General features: G+C 44.5%; 1 protein-coding gene across 1 annotated transcript in view; it reads left to right on the plus strand.

Annotated features, from left to right (window-relative positions):
* Nucleotides 1-22,632, plus strand: part of LOC130131374 (microtubule-associated protein tau-like) — a 64,819-nt gene extending 42,187 nt beyond the window's left edge. Inside the window, exons 6-11 of the mRNA XM_056301047.1 lie at nt 3,399-3,516; nt 5,774-6,084; nt 13,691-13,783; nt 15,081-15,165; nt 15,883-15,995; nt 20,363-22,632. Coding sequence (XP_056157022.1) covers nt 3,399-3,516; nt 5,774-6,084; nt 13,691-13,783; nt 15,081-15,165; nt 15,883-15,995; nt 20,363-20,569 — 927 coding nt within the window. The 3' untranslated portion in view covers nt 20,570-22,632. The remainder of the gene's footprint in view (nt 1-3,398; nt 3,517-5,773; nt 6,085-13,690; nt 13,784-15,080; nt 15,166-15,882; nt 15,996-20,362) is intronic.
* Nucleotides 22,633-23,148: the final 516 nt, after the last annotated feature.

Here is a 23,148-nt window from a genome sequence, read left to right on the forward strand (position 1 = left end):
CACACACACACACACACTGCATTTCAATCACAGCCTTTATTCCCTATTCTCTCTCTCTCTCTCTCTCTCTCTCTCTCTCTCTCTCTCTCTTTCACCTGTCTCCTAAACATGGTGGAGATAATTCATTGCTGTTGCAGAACGAGAGTTAAGTGTCAGGTTTTCTGGATAAATGTTGTCAGCCATCTGCAGCCATGACGTCCTTCAGGCGAATTTCTACACTTGATTTTCTTTCATCGACTTCTGTCAGTTTCTCAGACAACATGATGGCAAATGTCAAAGATTCCCACACGTATGATGAGCTGTAGTCCAAAATGCTTCATATTACATCTGTCTTGTGTTGAGCAAGAGGAAGGTCTCCCTGAGGTTCATGACTGAATCTCTATGAGACATGAAAGACCCCTGCTGTAAAACATGGTCATCATTTTTTTAAAGGTAGAACGTCACCTCCTCTCATTTTAAGCTGTCTTACTGTGAACGGCAGATGTCACGGTGTCAAACTGAATCTTTCACCACAAGCCTCTCTCTATATTTTATAGATAAGTGCCTGTTCTTCAATTCTCTGCTTTCATTTCATCTCTGCATGTCTATCTTTTTTCCTCTACGTTTGCCTTTTGGGCCTCTTCATTTGCATGCGGCTTCACCCCCCCCGGCCAGTCCCGACAAAGAGCGTCTGTGAGTATTCACCTGTCCCATGTTATGGATGTGGTTGAGGAATCCGTTTAAAAGAACAGGCGAGACAAAGTTGAGCGCACCTTTTGTCGAAACAGACAGGCAGAAGAAAATAACTTAACTTCCAAATAACTTTACCTTACCTGCCTTTCTCCTGCTGTTCATCACACACCGCTCATCTCAATCCCTGTAAACACACTGTCAGTTTCCTTGGTAGTCTGTGTTCCCTAGATGATTGTGTTTTAGATTTCCAATTTCATCTACTTTTTGCCATCATTTCTTCATTCATGACCATTTCATCTAGAACGTGAATTCTGTTTTGGATGTTTCAAAAAGTACAATTATCAACAACTTGAACTCGTTCAGTGTATCTAAAAAAAACTGTGGGTTCAGTCTTGGATGGTCTTTAAATGACACTGATCTGATGTAGAGACGTACTCGTGTGTTTTGTCCAGTTATACGTTTTCCTCTACACTCGTTTCAAAGAGAATATCTCCCATTTTGCAAACTAATATTTGCATAAATTAACCATTTAAGTTCCTTTATGAAACTGAAATAGCAGACACTCGTGTACCCTGAGTGTGTATGTCAGTATGTTATTTTCACTGTACTAGTAAAACGCACACCAAGTTTGTTCCACCTTCATTCTGTCCTGTCCTGTTTCATTCTGTTTTGTTTTTTCATCCCTCTCTCACATCTGTCCATCCTGCATGCTTCCCCGCCTGTTGCCCCGATAACCGCCTAGAGCCCCACGCGGGCGGTTCTATTAAAGATGGCGGCGCAGCGTCAGTGGTCCGACCACTTGCCCAACCGGCCGGGCTCTGCCTGTAGCCTTAAACGCAGCCCGCTGGTGGAGGCGGTGCTGCAGGAGGCGCGGCCCTCCTCCGCCTGCTCCCGCCACGCTGCCTCGCCTCGCCAGCTGTCGCAGAAGGTAAAGGGAGATGGCCAAGGCAAGCGGGGGTCGCAGTTCACTGGTAGTGTAAGAAGTAGTGCAGCAGACAGTTGTTTACTCCGTGTCAGTTGAGACCGGCGTCAGTACAAGTCAGACATTTAAGAGGGACGTAAGGTTTGCTTTGTGGACAAGTCCACAAGTCTGTACTCTGACCCTCACTAGTGTGTCTGGGGAGAGAATGAATGCAGTTCTGTTTAAACGCCTTACATGAGGGTCTGTGGTTAACAGATCCACAAGAGGTTTGGACGTTTTATTCTGTGAGATAATCTTTGCAAATAACCAACTGCGTTTACATTTTTGATGCATGAATTTACTTTTACTCATGTAGCAGATGGGTTTACTTTTACTCATGTAGCAGAAGGATTTACTTTTACTTGTGTAGCAGATGGGTTTACTTTTACTCATGTAGCAGATGAATTTACTTTTACTCATGTAGCAGATGGATTTACTTTTGCTCATGTAGCAGAAGGATTTACTTCTACTTGTGTAGCAGATGGGTTTACTTTTACTCATGTAGCAGATGAATTTACTTTTACTCATGTAGCAGATGGATTTACTTTTGCTCATGTAGCAGATGGATTTACTTTTACTTGTGTAGCAGATGGATCTACTTTTACTCATGTAGCAGATGGATTTACTTTTACTTGTGTAGCAGATGGATTTACTTTTACTCATGTAGCAGAAGGATTTACTTTTACTCATGTAGCAGATGGATTTACTTTTACTCATGTAGCAGATGGATTTACTTTTACTCATGTAGCAGATGGATTTACTTTTACTCATGTAGCAGATGGATTTACTTTTACTTGTGTAGCAGATGGATTTACTTTTACTCATGTAGCAGATGGATTTACTTTTACTTGTGTAGCAGATGGATTTACTTTTACTCATGTAGCAGATGGATCTACTTTTACTCATGTAGCAGATGGATTTACTTTTACTTGTGTAGCAGATGGATTTACTTTTACTCGTGTAGCAGATGGATTTACTTTTACTCATGTAGCAGATGGATTTACTTTTACTCATGTAGCAGATGGATTTACTTTTACTTGTGTAGCAGATGGATTTACTTTTACTCATGTAGCAGATGGATTTACTTTTACTCATGTAGCAGATGGATTTACTTTTACTTGTGTAGCAGGTGGATTTACTTTTACTCATGGAGCAGATGCTGTCATGCAAATTAACAGATAAACCCAGCTGTTACCAATTGGCATCATAAAGCACTACATAGTAATCATATCATAGTAGTACTACATAAAGTAAGACTAGTAGTAGTTGCAGTAGTACATTTGGTAAATAGTAATCGTGTCATAGTCAAGAGTACATGTCATGTCACGTGCATTTGCTGAAGGTGCACCTTGGTTGATCTAGAAGGAAGATCGGGGTCCATATGGACGGACACAGACAACGCCAGGTGTAAATGTTGTGTGTAAGGTGTCACGCTAACCTGTCCCGCCGTGTCCGTGAGCCGTCTGTTTGCTTTTCTCTTTACACAAGTGCTTCAGATTTTACAAAATGCGTGTTTGCTTGTTGATTTGATTTCACAAGACAGTGTGTGGATGTTCAGAGTCGCCACAGACCCTATCTGAGGTGTTAGGGACGGTTACCCGGCTATGCTACGGAGCCGAGGAGCCGTGTGTCGAGCGTTACCGTCACTCACTTCCTGGTTTCAGGACTTAACGCTTTGTTGACCTGGAAAACTGACTCTGTGTGTGTGTGTGTGTGTGTGTGTGGGTTGATGCGTGTGTGTGTGCGTGCATGTGTTACACTTCAGGAGAGAGCCTATCGCAGCCCAGAGAAGAGGTCCTCTCTGCCCAGGCCGGCCAAATCTCTGACGCGCCACCTCCCTGCTGCCGAACAAGACGACAACAGTACCCCCTGCAGGCCAACCTGTAAGAAAACACACACACGCGCACCCTCGCCCAGGCTTCTTATCCCCTGCGTTAAGCTTTATTCGTGTGTATCATGTGATAGCTCTCAGGTGATCTTGCTCATGACTAACATAATAATGCAAAATCATTTTGATTTTGATTTTCATCTTTTGCAACCCCCCCCCCAAACATTTATGACTCCCCCATAACCCCTCCTCTCACTCCTTCTCTTCATCCACAACCCTTACCTCCTCTTCCTCTCCCCTCCTCTTTCTCCCTCTAAGCAATCCGCACTGAGTCCAGAGGGGACAGCAGGTCTGGCAGAGCTGCTAGTATGGCAGGTAGAAAACCAGTAGATCCTTCTAGAATCCATCACACCTCCTCCATCACAATCACACAACTGCCGATTTCAGTAACGTAGGAGGGAATATGGATATGTACGGTGCACATCATGCTAAGCTGCAGTAAAATGACCTGACTGAATGTACACATGACGGGAGTCATGCTGGTACCAGGGGTCATGCTGGTACCTGGGGTCATGCTGGCACCAGGAGCTAGTTCAGTTTTGTGGTTTACCATCTGTCAGTGATAGTGTCCTGGGATGGAATTCAGATGTTGTATCAGGATGCACTTTTGCTGTCTAAACTAAATGAGACTGAGAATCTACGACCTAAAGCTTCTCACAGAATGAGTTCTGAAATATTTGAGGGGGTAGCATATTACAGATTATATTTATTGAAGGTATACTGTACAATTGGACTAGAGAACAGTTTTGCTTAATTCGTTTCATTATAATTTCCTCCAATTTCTTCTTTAACTTTCTAATCACAAACTAAGTAGTTTTTTTGTGCCATTTGTCTGTCATAAATGTAGCACATTTCTGCAAAGATGAAGAAAGTGCTCATTTATTCAAACAGGAAACATGTTTTACGACACTCGTTCTTGTTTCAGTAATCTGAAGTTAGTCATGTTTACTGAAACCATTTCCATGTCCTGAGACTGCAGTGAGATAACATAACTAAAATATACAGAGATGTTTAGAATCCAAGTGAAAACCCTCCGTGTGCAGAGTTCAGTTGAAGTGATGTTTGAGGGGATGAATGAGACCCTGTGTATTAAAACTACAACAGTACCTGAGTGGAGGCCAGTGAGTGACAGTATTTACTGTACAGTACTGCAGTATTTTTGTTGTGTATGACCAGTAAACAACATTACTGTGCCCTGTTATCATTCGTTAGTAAGCGAGTTAATAAATGAATGAATTAATGAGGGATGATTGATTGATTGATTGATTGATTGATTGTTTGTTTGTTTGATCGGTCATTGGTTCATCCATTCGTTTATCTGTTCACCAAATTGTTTGGCTCCTCTTTCACATGCTGCAGTCTGACCGCCCATAAATCACTGTTTAAACTCCATGGTGGGCGTCGACCACAGGAAACTGATAAACTGATGGTATCCATGGCAACACATCTCGTTCCAGAAGTCGTTACCTGTCATTTAATGAGCTCCCGCTCTCATATCCCGGCAACGAGCCACCGGTGTTTTAACGAATTCTGCCCCCTGTTTGCATTCAAGAGGCGCTGGTCAAGCGTCCTTTTGTTCGACCCGATCTGTTGGTTTAACTGATGTGGCGTCGCCGTCAATCATCATCATCATCATCATCATCATCATCATCACCTGAACCACACAAAATCCTGTTGCAAATAGACATCATGCAAAAATAACAGCAATCTCTTTTTCTATCCCCGTTTTAAAGATTCCTCTTTCGATCCCACTCATTCTTTCTGCCTTCCTCTCATAATCTCTCCATCTCTCTCTCTCATTCTCTCATTTTTGAAACTCTAGATCTCTTTTTCTCTGGTGCGTTCTCTCTCTCCCTCTTTCACTGTCTATGGTTGTCACCATATCCCAAATGCAAAGTATCAGTCTCTCTCTTTCTCTGTTGCATCATCGATTGTTCTTGTGTTTCTCTCCCTCTCTTTGGTTTTTGCCATATTTGTCTTTCTCACTCTCTTTCCACTTCCTCTCATGATCTCTCTCTCTCTCTCTCTCTCTCTCTGTGTCTGTCTCTGTCTCTGTCTGTCTCTCTCTCTCTCTCTCTCTCTCTCTCTCTGTGTCTGTCTCTGTCTCTGTCTGTCTCTCTGTTCCTGCGGTGTCTCTCTGTTTCTGAGTTCCCCTCTCTCCTTTTCTCCCTCGTTGTCTCTCAACCCGTCCCTCCTACCATTCTGACCCAGTCTCTCTCTCTCTCACTCTCTCTGTCTCCCTCCCTCCTCAGGTGCAGACTCAGCCCGCTCTCGGTCAGCCCGTAGCGGCGCCTCCACCCCGGGCTCCACCGCCGTCACCCCTGGCACGCCACCCAGCTACTCCTGCCGCACACCCGGCTCGCGCACGCCCGGCAGCCACACACCCAAGTCCTTCAGCATCCTGCAGGAGAAGAAGATCGCTGTCATCCGCACGCCGCCCAAGTCACCGTCGTCCGCCCAGAGGCAGCTGAAAGTCATCAACCAGCCCCTGCCTGACATCAAGAATGTCAAGTCCAAGATCGGCTCCACCGCCAACCTTAAACATCAGCCCAAAGGCGGACAGGTAAACAGCACCGCCCAGCTGGTCCCGACCGTGATGATGGTTCTGTCAGACACGCCTCATAATGAGAATCTGTAAATAGTAATACATGAGTCAGAGGGCACTTATACACTCACTCACAAAACACTTAACCATTAACCTTCCTCTGAGTTTTACATAATTGTTAAAGTGACATCAGAATTAGATTAAGAGTGAGAAATAATCAGTGAAAAATTCACAGTAGCAGCTTAAATAATAACCTTACAAGCATTAAAATGACCGTTACAAGGAAATATAAGAACAAAATGAAAGTATAATTTGGAGCTGACCTTTCTGAAGTTGAAGTTCAGGCTCATCATGAAGTCCTACATATGGCTCAGGTGAGGACAAATGGCTCAGGTGAGGACAGATGTCTCAGGTGAGGACAGATGTCTCAGGTGCGGACAGATGGTTGAAACAGCCTCGTCTGGGAAGTGCTGTCAGGAAGTTGCGTTAATAAGAAAGTTATGTGTTTTTAAATTCTCTGCTACTTTTAACAAATAAATAAAGCTTATAAGTGCTTTATAATTCACTAATTAATCATTATTTACAGCTACTCATTATAAGGCGTTACTGTTATCTTCCCCTCCTGTTGGGAGGTCATTTACTGACTTACCAAAAGCTGTCTTCCTCCCTCCCTCCCTCTCTCTCCCTCTCTCCCTCTCTCTCTCGTCCCCTCTCTCTCTCTCTCTCTCCCTCTGCTTTTTCCCCACTATTGCTCGCTCTCTCTTCCCCCTCCTTCTTTTCCCGTCTATCTCTCGCTCTCTCTTCCCCCTCCCTCTTTTCCCATCTATCTCTCGCTCTCTCTTCCCCCTCACTCTCTCTCTCCCTCCCTCTTTTCCCCTCTCGCTCGCTCTCTCTCTGCTTTTCCTGCCTTCATCTTTACTCTTGTGTTTTTCTTCTTACTCTTGTCTTCCTCGCTGTGTCAGTCTCTCTGTGTTTCTCTCCATCTCTGGTTGCTAACACTACTACATAGTTCTTCTGTATTAGGTGTTTATTAACTCACCGTCTTCCTCCCGCCGTCTTTTGTGGTCCCGTCTGTTCTTGTCTTCGTTAGTCTGGATGAAGTTTCCTCGCTTCCGTCCTTCTGTCCTTCCCACCTTCACCTCTTGGCTCCTCTTCCCCTTCCTTCCCTCCACTTTCTCAGCTCTTGTCTCAGATGAAGTTTCTCAGCTTGTGTCTCAGATGAAGTTTGTTCACCAAAATATCTTCTCCTCCAAGTGTGTGTCGATCTTTTATTTTATCGATTTATTTTACCTTAATTTATACAGTTTAAATTCAAAGCGCACGTTGATAAACATTTCTGTCCGTGTTTCAGTTTGATCAGCCTGCTTTATTTTAACTGTAGCTTCCGGGCAGGTCCAGTATAAAAACCACACAATGTACAAATACATTTAAACTTACTAAATAAAAGATAACAACTTTGACTGTACACTTCATTTAATACTAAACTAAATAAAAAGGGAGATGTCGAGGTAATCCACAGCATGGTCACACACTTATCTCTTTTAACTATAGATGCAATCCATCCATCCATCCATCCATCCATCCATCCATCCATCCATCCATAACTTAAGATGAGTTATGAAAATAGTGATATGTGTTGTACTCCTGTGGATTAGTGTTTTTTTTTGTTTGTTTTTTTAACCAAGAATCACAAGCTGCCTAAATTCTTCACTGAGATGATAGATCACACAGAATAAACACGTTTTAGGGGCGTCCAGGTGCTGTTGCCTACCAACAAGGGGATAGCTGGTTCGAATCCCTGTGTTACCTCCGGCTTGGTTGGGCGTCCCTACAGACACAATTGGCCGTGTCTGCGGGTGGGAAGCCGGATGTGGGTATGTGTCCTGGTCGCTGTACTAGCGCCTCCTCTGGTTGGTCGGGGCACCTGTTCGGGGGGGAGGGGACTGGGGGGAATAGCGTGATCCTCCCACATGCTACGTCTCCCTGGTGAAACTGTCAGGTGAAAAGAAGCGGCTGGTGACTCCACATGTATGGGAGGAGACATGTGGTAGTCTGCAGCCCTCCTCTGATCAGCAGCGGGGGTGGAGCAGAGACCAGCATGGCTCAGAAGAGTGGGGTAATTGACTGGATGCAATTGGGGAAAAAAAGGCAGGGGAAAAAAAAAAGGATATTTGTGATAAAACCCAGGACTTGTGCAAACCATTAGTTGACCAGTGTGAAGTTGAGATGCAAGACTATTACTGAACATGTCCTAAACAGCAGGTGCAGGTTTATTTAGTGAAAAATAATAGAGTCCAGAAAGTTCCAGAATTTTCTCCTGACTGCCTTTTCTGTGTATCGATGTATTGAGATCCTAAATGGGTTGAGGCAACATCATGTCCCCCGATGTGATACAGCCGAGCAGTTTGAGTCACACGGCAGACAGATGGTCTTCATGTTCTCCATGTCCCACCAAGGCCAGAGGTTTCATGACCCTCAGCGGATGATAGAGGAGGAGAAGTGGTTCATTCCTGTTTTCTTTCTTCTTTGTTTTCTCTGGGAGGAAAGTGAGACCGACTGTCATCTTTGAGAAGCTTCAGCCTGCGTATGGAAAATCAGATAGTGAAGTGATCCTGGACAGTTGCTGTGAGGTAGCATGAGACCGCTCCGTTTCCTTTTTGCTAATATTGTGTGTTACCAGAAAGGATGGTGAAGACAGACAGAGAAGTAGCGGACAGTAGAGAGAATACGTCTCTCTAGTCTGTGTTTATCTGGTGGAGGTACAGTCAACAGATGCTTGGATTTTTATACACTTCTAAAACCTCTTAATGACACCTCGGTCATTTAATTAATGACACCTCGGTCTAATGGTGTTCAATAAAGACAATTAGGATCAGTCATACATACATGCATACATACATACATACCTACAGTAATACTTACAGTAATACAGTAATACGTACAGTAATACATACAGTAATACGTACAGTAATAGTCATACATACATACATAAATACATACAGTAATACATGTAATACATACAGCCATACATACAGTAATATGTACAGTCATACATAGAGTAATACATACAGTAATACATACAGTAATACGGTAATATGTACAGTCATACATAGAGTAATACGTACAGTAATACGGTAATATGTACAGTCATACATAGAGTAATTTGTACAGTAATACAGCCATACAGACAGTAATATGTACAGTCATACATACAGTAATATATACAGTCATACATATAGTAATATGTACAGTCATACATAGAGTAATACATACAGTAATACAGTCATACATACAGTAATATGTACAGTAGTACAGTCATACATACAGTAATATGTACAGTCATACATACAGTCATACATAGAGTGATATGTACAGTCATACATACAGTAATACATACAGTAACAGTCATACATACAGTAAAGTGTACAGTCATACATACAGTAATATGTACAGTCATACATAGAGTAATACATACAGTCATACATACATTAATACATAGTCATGCATACAGTAATATGTACTGTCATACATACAGTAATACAGTCATACATACAGTAATCCATAGTCATGCATACAGTAATATGTACTGTCATACATACAGTAATACAGTAATACATACAGTAATACATACAGTAAGGCATTGAGAGCTGTATTCTGGCAGTGCTTCACAAATATTTTGTTCCTCACACTATAGTAGTATTTTTACAGCTTGGATAGTGACAGAATATTTACTGCAACTGCACAATATTACCCTTTAAATTCACCTGTGAGTACGACACAGATACAAAGAATTATATTTTTCTTCTCTTTGTACTGACATGTAACTGTCACAGCCCCTTCAGTACATGTAGCACGAGGGTGTGTACTTATATTTAGAATCTGGAAAACGGTCTTTGTAAAGTGTATTTTTACCCTTTCTGAACTGTTTTACTGCTTTAGCTGCACTGCTTCTGTTCAGTGGCTTCTGTCATGGCTGACCTTGAAGATCTGGATGACACAGTGTTGTGTGTGTGTGTGTGTGTGTGTGTGTGTGTGAGAGAGAGAGATTCATGTATGTGCATCTGCGTATGTGTGCATGTGTGCAAATAAGAGGAATGGGCAAGAGAATCAAAGGTCAGTTCAGTGGAGATGGAGTGAGGCTGGAAGAAGCCCCCCCATTAGAGGTCGTCACGGTTCTTGCTCTCAGCAATTTGCACACCAGCAGTCATGTAAACCTAAATCGTCTTCTTCTTCTTTCGGCTATTCCGGTTAGGGGTCGCCACAATGGATCATCTCGCCTCTCTTGCTTTGTCTCCAAACCGTCCAACCTGAGCTGTCCCTCTAATATACTCGTTCCTAATCCTGTCCTTCTTCATCACTCCCAATGAAAATCTTATCATCTTCAACTCCGCCACCTCCAGCTCCACCTCCTGTCTTTTCATCAGTGCCACTGTCTCCAAACCATATAACATAGCTGGTCTCACTACCATCTTGTAAACCTTCCCTTTAACTCTTGCTGGTACCCTTCTGTTGCAAATCACTCCTGACACTCTTCTCCACCCACTCCACCCTGCCTGTACTCTCTTCTTCACCTCTCTTCTACACTCCCCATTACTTTGGACAGTTGGCCCCAAGTATTTAAACGCATCCACCTTCGTCACCTCTACTCCTTGCATCCTCACCATTCCGCTGTCCTCTCTCTCATTCACACATAGGTATTCTGTCTTGCTCCTCCTGACTTTCATTCCTCTTCTCTCCAGTGTATACCTCCACCTCTCCAGGCTCTCCTCAGCCTGCCCCCTACTCTCCCTACAGATCACAATGTCAACTCAAGTTAATTATATTTGTATAGCCCATTATCACAAGTTACAAATTTGCCTCAGTGAGTTTTATAGCAATACATGCAGACAACATCCGCAAGCATCATAGTCCACGGAGACTCCTGCCTGATCTTGTCCGTCAACCTGTCCATCACCATTGCAAACAAGAAAGCGCTCAGAGCCGATCCTTGATGTAATCCCACCTCCACCTTGAACCCATCTGTCAGCCAACCGCACACCTCACCACTGTCACACTTCTCTCATACGTATCCTGCACCACTCCTACATACTTCTCTGCAACTCCTGACTTCCTCATACAATACCACACCTCCTCTCTCGGCACCCTGTCGTATGCTTTCTCTAAATCCACAAAGACACAATGTAACTCCTTCTGGCCTTCTCTATACTTCTCCATCAACATTCTCAAAGCAAACATCACATCTGTGGTGCTCTTTCATGGCATGAAACCATACTGCTGCTCACTGATCGTCACCTCTCCTCTTAACCTAGCTTCTATTACTCTTTCCCATATCTTCATGCTGTGGCTGATCAACTTTATACCTCTGTAGTTGCTACAGTTCTGCACATCACCCTTGTTCTTGAAAATCGGGACCAGTATGCTTCTTCTCCACTCCTCAGGCATTCTCTCTCTTTCCAAGATTGTGTTAAACAATCTAGTTAAAAACCCCACTGCCATCTCTCCTAAACACCTCCATGCCACCACAGGTATGTCATCAGCACCAACTGCCTTTCCACTCTTCATCCTCTTCATAGCTGCCCTCACTTCCTCCTTGCTAATCCACCGCACTTCTTATTCACTATCCCTACATCATCCAACCCTCTCTCTCATTTTCTTCCTTCATCAGCCCCTCAAAGTACTCCTTCCACCTTCTCAGCACACTCTCCTCGCTTGTCAGCACATTCCCATCTCTATCCTTCATCACCCTGACATGCTGGACATCTTTCCCAGCTCGCTCCTTCTGTCTAGCCAATCAGTACAAGTCCTTTTCTCCTTCCTTAGTGTCTAACCTGTCATACAAGTCACCATACACCTTTTCCTTTGCCACCTCTCTCTTCGCTTTACGCTGCGTCTCCTTGTACTCCTGTCTACTTTCTTCATTTCTCTGACTATCCCACTTCTTCTTCACAACTTCTTCCTCTGTATAATTTGCTGTACTTCCTCATTCCACCACCAAGTCTCCTTGTCTTCCTTCCTCTGTCCTGATGACACACCAAGTACCTTCCTAGCTGTCTCCCTCACTATTTCTGCAGTGGTTGCCCAGCCATCCATCAACTCTTCACTACCACCCAGTGCCTGTCTTACCTTCTCCCTGAACTCCACACAACAGTCTTCCTTCTTCAACTTCCACCATTTGATCTTCAGCTCTGCCTTCACTCGCTTCCTCTTCTTGGTCTCCAAAGTCATCCTACAGACCACCACCTGATGCTGCCTAGCTATGCTCCCCCGTCACCACCTTGCAGTCTCCAATCTCTTTCATGTAAACCTAAATATATGTGAAAATGTAAATACAAGCAGACACACATTGAGAACTCACTGCACACTTGACTTTTCTGAAAGAGGCACATTTTTCTTTTTATTTTCATATTGTTTTAGATTCAAATTCTAAACGAGAAGCTGGATTTCAGTCATGTTCACGCAAAGTGCGGCTCCAAGGATAATCTGATACATGCGCCCAAAGGAGGCAATGTATGTGCTGCTCGCTCTGTCTCGTTCGGTCTTTGTCTCTCTTGCTCTCTCTCTCTGTCTCTCTGTCTCTCTCGCTTTCTCTCTCTCTCCCCAGTCTGTTCAGTGCTCACTTTCTCTTCCTGTTGGATGTGCTGCTTGTCGTTTCATCTGTGTGTGTGTGTGTGTGTGCGTGTGTGTGTGTGTGTGTGTGTGTGTGTGTGTGTGTGTGTGTGTGTGTGTGTGTGTGTGACATCTGTCTTTGTCCTCTTCAGTTAAACTAATGAAAAGCGCTGCACTGAAATGCTGCATACCCACTCTGAAAAAGAAAAGCTTTTTGTAAAACTTCAGCTGATTTCATGTAGATCTACACACTTCATCGACATCTTTAAGACACAGAGAATATTATGCTGTCACTGCTCGTATGGATATTTTCAGAGTAGGTGTCAGTTTTGTTTGTACATTACTTGTGTTTGTATCTGTTCTGGAATGGTGGATGTTCTCCTTTCTTCTGGAATGGTGGATGTTCTTCTTTTGGGAGGAGGCTCTTTAACTGATCGTTGTGTAACAAGTCTCTCCAGGACAGGCCACTGTTGGACCTCGACGCAAGTACCTGCGGTTAAAAAAGCCTTTGTTTCTTGATACAGAGAGAGGAATAAAAAGGGTTAATGCTTTTCTTTGGTCGAGGTCAGTGGTTCTCACCCTTTTTAGCCCCCAAAATATGTGTAAAAGTCCATCATCCATCACGGTGACACAGCTGATGTTCTCATACTCATAATTCTTTGGGTTCTACCACAAAAATCATTGGAAGAAAAAAAACAAAACTACTTATCACTGAGATTACAAGCTTGATGGTAAAATCTGTATGTAAGTACTGCATACTTTACTACATTTATAAATGATTATAAATCAAATTGTGACCAATGCCCCCAAATCTGTCTTTCGGTCTTCTGGGCAGTCAGAGCCACTGGTCCAGATCATCAAAACCCTGCAGGTCTCGCTCACATTGTCCACCCTTTCCAGGCCTGGAGGGGTTTGGCTTTAAAGTGGAATGCTGTCAGAGGAAGTTCCGCCCCCTTCCCTGAGTGATGACTGGTGTGAGCTGCTGTGATTGGATAAAAAGGTGCTCTGTCATTCCCAGGTCTTCATCCCCAGTGTTAAACTGGACTATAGCCACGTGCAGGCTAAATGTGGCTCCCTGGACAAAATCCAGCATCACGCAGGAGGGGGAAACGTGAGTGGCATCACAATCCCACCAGCGCACGCACACACACACACACACACACACACACACACACACACACACACACACACACACACACACACACACACACATCCAAACAAACGGATATATAGACACACAGATACAAACATGGACACAGACAGAAACCAGTTTGCAGGGCATGCAATCACCTGCACATTGACTCACACACACACACACACACACACACACACACACACACACACACACACACACACACACACACACATCCAAACAAACGGATATATAGACACACAGATACAAACATGGACACAGACAGAAACCAGTTTGCAGGGCATGCAATCACCTGCACATTGACTCACACACACACAAACACACAAACACACACACACACACACACACACACACACACACACACACACACACACACACACACACACACACACACACCTTTATAACCCTTTGTAACACTTTCACACCCAGGCTGATTCTCAGATTTACACAACGTGTAGGCATGACTGTCCCTGTGAGTTTGAGCTGCAGACTGCTTCCATTCTGTTGAAACTGGGATGTGTGTTGTGCCGTGGAGTAAAACTGTGTCACGTTTTTCTGTTGTCGTCTTAAAGTGTTTGGTTTCTGTGTGTGCGTGTGCGTGTTTGTGTGTGTGAGAGAGAGAGGGAGTATTAACTCGAGGCACAACACAAAGCTACATCATAGAAATCTTCAACCCTGGCATCCCTTTACCGCATGTGGGGGTCGCCCCCTGTCTTTTAACACAATATTTATTTCTGTCTTTTTGACTGACTAATAATTCATTTCTTTTTCCACACACACGGATTTTGAAGTTGAACTCCAGCACCTGTTTGTTGTGTTGTCCCTCCGTGCCGGTCTTCTCTGGTGGTTGGGTGTTGGCTTCCGTCTGCCTTCCTTCCTTCCTGCTTGCTTTCACACTGACCTTTTTCCAGGGATCGGACACCCACCTGCTTGTTCGATGTGGACGTTGCATCACTTCAACTTGAACGTCCTGCATTCACGGATCATATTCTGTCATCCCACGGTTTATCTGCTCACCTCGCATCCGTATGCAAATCCTGCATCAGTGCTGATGCAGCTGTTTCTGTTTTCCTACAGTATGGTGTCCTGGTGACCTCAAAGAGTCTGTGGTTATTACAGTTGCTGTGTGTTTTACCTGTTTTCATGGATCCAAATGGCTTCTGAAGAAATGCACCTTGTCCGGCTTCATGGATTGCAGGCGGATAATTTTCCCATCTCATCAAAGGCTGATGTGGATTTGTATTGGCTCTTTCAGCAGGTCCAGATCCAGTCGAAGAAGATTGACTTGAGCCATGTCACCGCCAAATGTGGATCCATGTCCAACATTCACCACAGACCAGGTACTGTCTCATGTCTGGTGCCTTTTACCACAGACCAGGTACTGTCTCATGTCTGCTGCCTTTCATGAACCTCTACACCATCTACACACAGTTCATAAAGTCTTTGTTAATGACCAAGGTGGCCCAATTCAGAGTTCTTCTCCTCACTCACAAAGCCCTCCATAACCAGACCCCCCCTACCTCACTGACCTGCTCCACCACCATACTCCCTCCTGCAGCCGTTACTCCTCCAATGCCACCTTCCTGTCTCCACCACACAGGACCAAGCACCACACCTGGGGTGGGGCGACAGTGCCTTCTCCATAACTGCCCCCTCCCTCTGGGCCCCCCCCCAAACACATCAGAGACTGCACCCATCTGTCCACGTTCACATCATTATTCACAACCCCTCTTCAGAGTTGCTTTTAATGTGTGATTAATGTTGTGTGTTTTATGTTTCTGCTGTGTTGCTTTTATGATCATTTAACTCATGACACATGTCTTTGAGTACTCTGAAAAGCACTCTATAAATAAAATGTATCATTATTATCATTACTATAAGTGAAAATGTGGATATCCTGACGCTTCATTGTTGTGTCAGGGCAATTTAGAAGCGCCAGGGCCTTCTTATTCTTTCATTTATTTATTCATTTAGTTTTGTTTTTGTGTGTGTGTATTGCGCACCAGAGGAAAGTGTCTCCGTTGTCCTGATGGTTGGTTTCCTTTTCCTTCTCTCAGGTGGCGGCAACGTGCGCATAGAAAACGTGAAGCTGGGCTTCAAAGACAAAGCCCAGGCCAAGGTGGGCTCCCTGGACAACGCCAGCCACATGCCCGGAGGAGGGAACATCATGGTAAAACAAACACACACACTTACATGTGTAGAGGTATTGCTGCTGTTGTGCATGCTGTTGTGAATTATCCTTCACATCCATTCACCTGCTCTCTTCACATCCACTCACCTGCTGTCTTCACATCAATTCACCTGCTCTCTTCACATCCATTCACCTGCTCTCTTCACATCCACTTACTGCTCTCTTCACATCCATTCACCTGCTGTCTTAACATCCATTCACCTGCTGTCTTCACATCCACTCACCTGCTCTCTTCACATCCATTCACCTGCTCTCTTCACATCCACTTACTGCTCTCTTCACATCCATTCATCTGCTCTCTTCACATCCACTCACCTGCTGTCTTCACATCCATTCACCTGCTCTCTTCACATCCACTCACCTGCTCTCTTCACATCCACTCACCTGCTGTCTTCACATCCGTTCACCTGCTCTCTTCACATCCGTTCACCTGCTGTCTTCACATCCACTCACCTGCTCTCTTCACATCCACTCACCAGCTCTTTTGACATCCACTCACCTGCTGTCTTCACATCCACTCACCTGCTGTCTTCACATCCGTTCACCTGCTGTCTTCACATCCGTTCACCTGCTGTCTTCACATCCGTTCACCTGCTGTCTTCACATCCACTCACCTGCTCTCTTCACATCCACTCACCAGCTCTTTTGACATCCACTCACCTGCTGTCTTCACATCCACTCACCTGCTCTCTTCACATCCACTCACCTGCTCTCTTCACATCCATTCACCTGCTGTCTTCACATCCATTCACCTGCTCTCTTCACATCCATTCATCTGCTCTCTTCTCATCCATTCACCTGCTCTTTTCACATCCACTCACCTTCTCTCTTTGTCTGTGAAGTCACCTGCAGAAATCATTGCAAAAAAATCCATCTGAAAAAGCCACCTGCTCTGTTTTCTGTTAATATCTTCATTTCACTGAAAGAGGTGACACATGATGAGAGGAGTTTACTTGCTTATAATGCAGTTTCATTCATTTTTTTTTAATAGTCCAATAGAATCAACACCAACATTCCCCCGGATGGAAACACAATATCTCAGCTGGAAGACTTTCCCTAATCTGTAAAATAAAATTTCCCCTAAAAGTAATTCAGATGTTAAGAGTCAATATTTTTGCAGTGTATATTAAAGCGTATGTATTACAGTGTATATAAAACAAGTGGTGTATTTACATTCAAGTAAAGTCAATTTTATTTGTATAGCCCAGCATCACAAATTACAAATTTGCCTCAAGGGGCTTTACAGCAACACAGCATCCTGTCCTTAGACCCTCACATTGGATAAGGAACAACTCCCTAAAAACCTTTAACAGGGAGAAACCTCAGGGAGAGCAACAGAGGAGGGATCTCTCTCCCAAGACGCACAACGTGCAATGGATGTGTGTACTCAATTTACACAACACAATATTGAAAGAGGATAACACAGTTATAATGGAATTATAAAATTTATGAAGAATATGATGAGGAGGATGGAAGCAGTGTCCAGACGCCACCGGAACAGCCCAGGATCCAAGCCACGTGACCAGCATCACCATGTAGAAAAAAAAGAAAAAACACATCAGTTGTGTCTGAGTGAGAGAAGGATATAACATTGAAACAGGAAAACAAAATTATATGGATTTATAAGATATATAAAAAGAAAATGTGATGAGGGGGATGCCAAGCAGTGTCCAGGTGGTGACCACTGTCACCATGGAGACCTGGGAGGAGGACAGACTGCGCCTGCACACAAGGGAGACTCACATCATACCATTCACACACACTGAGGGAGAGAAAGGAGAAGACATCATTCAGAGAGAGAGAAAAGATGTGAGAGAAGAGAACAGTTTGCAATAGTCAGTAGTCTGATAAGATAAGACAAGATACTTTATTGTCACTGTGCGCAGCACACAATCAAATTTCGTTTGGTGACTCTCAGACCAGCAACACTAGACAGGGTAAATGATTAAAAAAAAACAAGAACAAACAACATTTAGTTTCAGTAAGTGAGGTAGTAAAAATAAGTGAGGTAGCAAAAATGATAATCAGACAATAAAAGATAGCAGCGGCTTTTAAAGCTCAAAATAGTGCATGGGATTATTGCACATATTGCAGCAGCTTTAGTACCAGTTAGTAGTCCTCAGCAGCTATAGGCAGGTGTGTGTGTGTGTGGGGGGGGGGGGGGGGGGGGATGGAGGCTACCGCTCCGGGGAAGAAGCTGTTCCTCAGCCTGTTAGTCCAGGTTTTGAGCGTGCATTATCTTTTCCCCGATGGCAAGGGAACAACCAGACCTGGGTGTGTTGTGTCTTTGCTGATGTTGCTGGCTTTCCTCTGTAGGTGGCCAGCATACACAGCATCCAGGTCTGAGAGCACAGCTCCCACAATCCTCTGTGTTGTCTTTACCATCCGGGCCAAGTCCTTCCTATTCTCTGCTGTGCAGCTGGCATACCACACCGTGACACATTGACAGAGGATCTTGTCAGCAGAACAGTGTTTGGTAAATTCACTGAGACAGAAACTGACCCGCCATACAGTACACGTTGTGAAGCACTCAACTTAAAGGCAACCAAATGTAAGCTAAGGCAAAAAGATGGGTTTTAAGTTTGGATTTAAAGGACTCAACAGACTCTGATTGTCTGACGGCAGCGGGCAGGCTATTCCATAAGAACGGGGCCCGATAGGAAAAGGCCCTGCCACCAGCTGACTTCTTTTTAACTTTGGGTACACACAGGAGCCCTGTATTTTGAGAGCGAAGAGTTTGAGATTGAATATGCGGTTTAAGGAGATCAGACAGGTAAGATAGGGCAAGTCAATTTATGATTTTATAAGTCAGCAGAAGCACCTTAAAGTCTAATCTAACATGGATAGGAAGCCAATGAAGGGTGGCAAGAATTGGTGTAATATGGTCAAATTTTCTAGTTGTAGTTGGGATTCTAGCTGCAGTATACTGAACCATCTGAAGACTTTTAGTACTAGCATGTGGTAGACCTGAAACAGAACATTACAGTAATCAAGTCCGGATGAAACAAATGCATGTATTAGAGTCTCTGCATCAGCGAAGTTTAGCTCCGTTACGTAAGTTAAAAAAGGCAGTCTTGGTGATTTCTTTAATGTGCTTATCAAAGGAAAGGCTGGGATCAAACGTAACACAAAGATTTTTGGCTGCCACCCTTTGTGAAATCACAGAGTTTTTGGTTGTTATTGTTACTTGATCAAATTGGTGTCTGTGTCTAGCAGGGCCAACAGTTTTATCTGAATTTAAAAGCAGAAAGTTAAGTGACATCCAATTTTTCACAGCAGCCAAGCAGGCCTCTAAATTAGTGATTTGAGTGTGATCATCAGCCATTAGAGGCACATACAGCCGAGTATCATCAGCATAACAATGGAAATTTATGTCATGACTGCATATAATTTAGCCAAGAGGTGAAATATAGAGAGAAAAGTAGAAGGCCAAGAAGTGAGCCCTGAGGTGCGCCATATTTAACATGGTAGGCAACATTCCGTTGCCTACCAACACGGGATTGCAGGTCGAATCCCCGTGTTACCTTCGGCTTGGTCAGGTTTGCTACAGACACAGTTGGCCGTATCTGCGGGTGGTAAGCCGGATGTGGGTATTTGTCCTGGTCGTGGCACTAGCACCTCCTCTGGTCGGTTGGGCTGCCTCCCAGATCGGCAGAGAGGGGGTAGAGCAGCGACTGGGACGGCTCAAAAAGAGCGGGGTAATTGGCCAGATACAATTGGGGAGAAAAATTGGGAAAATTGAAAAGAAAAAAAGAAAAGGTTCATATGGATATGATCATGGTAATACTGCCGTTATTGTAATAGTCATGTCTACAACTTTATCTGATTTCCAAAATCTGGGTAAGGTCCTAATAGACTTATTCAAAACCACTGGAGGTTTGCCTTATCTTTCAGTCTTTTGCTCTGATTTCTTTTGGGTTCTTTTTTTTTTTTAAACTGCATGGCCGGATGGAGTTGCTGATCCCAGATGACAATATGGCTGCCAAAATACATGCTGACGACGACGTCCTCTTTCAGTTGTTATGAATACTAAAATTAATCTGATTTTGTTGTTAACACCAAAAATAAAACTGTGTAAAGTGACAGAAATCCATTGCACTGGTTGAAGGACAAAGACATGGAGGGAAGCAGTTAATAGGTCATTTTCCATAAAGCACACAGTGATTGTAAAGAGTCATGTAGACACTGTCAGTAGAGTATACATGTTACTATATTCCATGTGCCGCTATGCTGTAATCAACATATTGGTATAAACTGATGTCCTGATAATCAGATTTCTCTTACACATGTAAACATATTCATTTTCTTCTCTCCCCCCCTCAAAAAAACTGCCCTCCTCCCTTCAGATCGAGAGCCACAAGTTGATGTTTCGGGAGACCGCCAAGGCTCGAGTGGACCATGGCGCCGAAATCATTGTCACCCACTCGCCAGGTGAACCGGGAGGCACATCCCCCCGCCTGTCCTCTGCCGGCAGCATCAACCTGCTGGAGTCCCCCCAGCTCTCCACGCTGGCCCAGGATGTCACCGCCGCCCTGGCCAAACAGGGCTTATAAGCTCTTATTACACACACACCCTCCCCCCCCCCACTGCAATACCCTACCATTCAGCTAAAACACACACACACACACCCTAACTCTCTTCTTCTGTCATTCTTCTTCACCCATGCACCAAGCATCCTGCTTAACCTTAAAACCCACTTCCTGTTTCCCTGATAAGCCCCGCCCACCCCCAAAGCTGTAGTTGGTTGACTGTCCTGTCTATCAACACCCCCCCAACCCACCTCAAAAAAAATCACATTAAAAAAAAACACCAAAAAACATATTTAAGATACACATCCGCTAGAAGGATTTTAAAGACTGAATTCTCAGATATCTCTTTCAAGCCCTTAGAATGGATATGCTTACTTCCTGCGGTTCTTTTCTTATTCGTTTGTGTTCGCTCAGCTTCAGACTCTTGTGTTGCGGTGATAGTAGGCCACACAGCCAGATTCACTTACTAGTCTTTGTCCATTTCACAACTCGTACAGTGATTCTCACCAGAAAACCCTCAGCGCTTTCCCGCCTCATCCAGAAAAAAGAAAAAAGAAAAAAAAACAGAAACGGAGCCTGCGTCCAGCTCACACCATGTCTGGTATTAGGCTTAGAAACGTAGTTACCGTAGAAACTAGACGCCGTCGTCCTGACACACGTGTGTGCGCGCAGAGACGTGACCTGCAGAGACGTGGCGCGCAGCCGTCCTGGTCAGAAGGGCCGCCGGCGTAGTGAGCATGTCTGCTGAGATGTGATGTGTTGCAGCCGAACCACGTGTGTTTAGGGGTTGAGTTGATGTTGTTCTCCTTGGGTTGCTTCCGGGCCCGGTTGAAATGAAGAGTCGAACCGCTAAGCAGCGAGCTTTTCAGTCGGCCGTTTTCATCACCAACAGCGCACCGCTCTTACTGTTGGGTCATTCGGACCTTGGTTCTGCAGTAGTTCCCTCATGTGATGCATCGATGCTGTTACGCTGGCATGGCAAAACAACACAAAACCCCAAAAAAGACAGAAAATAGATAAACTTGATCTACACAATGCTATCTCAAACTACACTGTAGCTGAGCGCTGTCGTGGGTCTGAGTGAAAGTGGCTATAGGGTGCGTTTCAGTGTCTCTGTCCCAGCGTGTAGTCGACCCCTCTCGCTTCAGTCGACCCCTCTCGCTTCAGTCGACCCCTCTCGCTTCAGTCGACCCCTCGCCCCCCCTGTTTATAGACCGGATTGTAAGATGGCGTCGAATGAGTGAACGCCTCGCCGCCCCCTCTCCCCCCCCCCCCCCCCGTGTAAACCAAGCGGAAAGTCTCGAGCTTCGTATGAAAACATTCCATTTAAAAAGAGCAGCTAGCAGAAATGACGGGCCCTCGAGGAACGCCGCTCCAATCGCCACCTGTTAATGACCCTTGACCTTTTGAACTCTGAAGGTAAAAGAAACCGGAAATGACGGTCACAAAAAACAAATGGAAGTAATTCCCAGAATGCAACTGTTAGAATTCAAAACTAAGAAGGAAGAGAAACCTGTTGTAGCATATTCTCTCATCATCATTGTGAACTCAGTCTGACCCCCTTCGATGTTGGTTAACCCCGCCAGTGTGTTTCTGCCCTGCTCGCTCCCCTCTCCCCCGCTCCCCCTGTCTCTCTCTCCCTTTCTCCCTCTCTACTCTCTCTCTCTCTCTCCCCCTCTGTCTCTCTCCACTCTCTCCGCTCTCTCTCTCCCCACACTCTCTTTCCATACCCTCTCTCTCTCTCTCTCTCTTGCCACACCCTCCCTCTCCCTCTCCATTCTCTCTCCCCCCACATCCTCTCTCTGTCCATACCCTCTCTCTCTCCCTTTTTCCCTCTCCCTCCCTCTCCACTCTCTCTCGCTCCACACCCTCTCTCTCTCCCCCTCTGTCGCTCTCGCCTCCCTCCCTCCCTCCCTCCCTCTTTCTTTCGCCTCTCTCCCCCCTGCACAGCCCCTTAGCCTGTGTACTGTGAGTGTATTTAAGAGACTGTGTAGATGTGTGCACACTGTCCGATGTTTGAGACATACTGATGACAAAATGCTTCTACAGGACAATGACGATGAAAATAAAGGAAAAAATAAAACAAACTTCTGTTCGTCTGCAGTCTTTTCTGAAAAGTTTCATCCATGTTGTCTCTGGTCTGTTCTGACGTTTTACTTGAAGTGTGACAGCAGATGATTGGTTGCCCTGCAAAAGGAAGTAATTGAAATCTGTGATTTTTATACAGATGTGCTGCAAATTTCTCAAGATCCACCACAAACTAAAAAACACAATTCTGCGCACAAGCGGATGACTGTTGCTTCTTTTTTGCTGGCAAAATGTGAAGCTCGTGGTGTTTAATCATGTACTATGTAGTGGTGTATGTAGTTTTTTATTTCAGCACAACACAAACCAGCTGATTTCACTGATTAACACCAGCTAGAGGAGGATTAGTTAATTAAACCAGCTGGTTTAATGTTTGGTTGTAATAAAAACCTGCATATACATAGGCGGTCTTCCACAAGCACCACTTGTTCGGGCCTGTCATCACTCGTGCTGCTCCTCCAGCATAAGGTACGCATGATTATGTGCTAAACATGCACTTACTCCTCCACATTTACTGG

The sequence above is a fragment of the Lampris incognitus genome, chromosome 21 (genome assembly GCF_029633865.1).
Source record: "Lampris incognitus isolate fLamInc1 chromosome 21, fLamInc1.hap2, whole genome shotgun sequence".
NCBI lineage: Eukaryota > Metazoa > Chordata > Actinopteri > Lampriformes > Lampridae > Lampris > Lampris incognitus.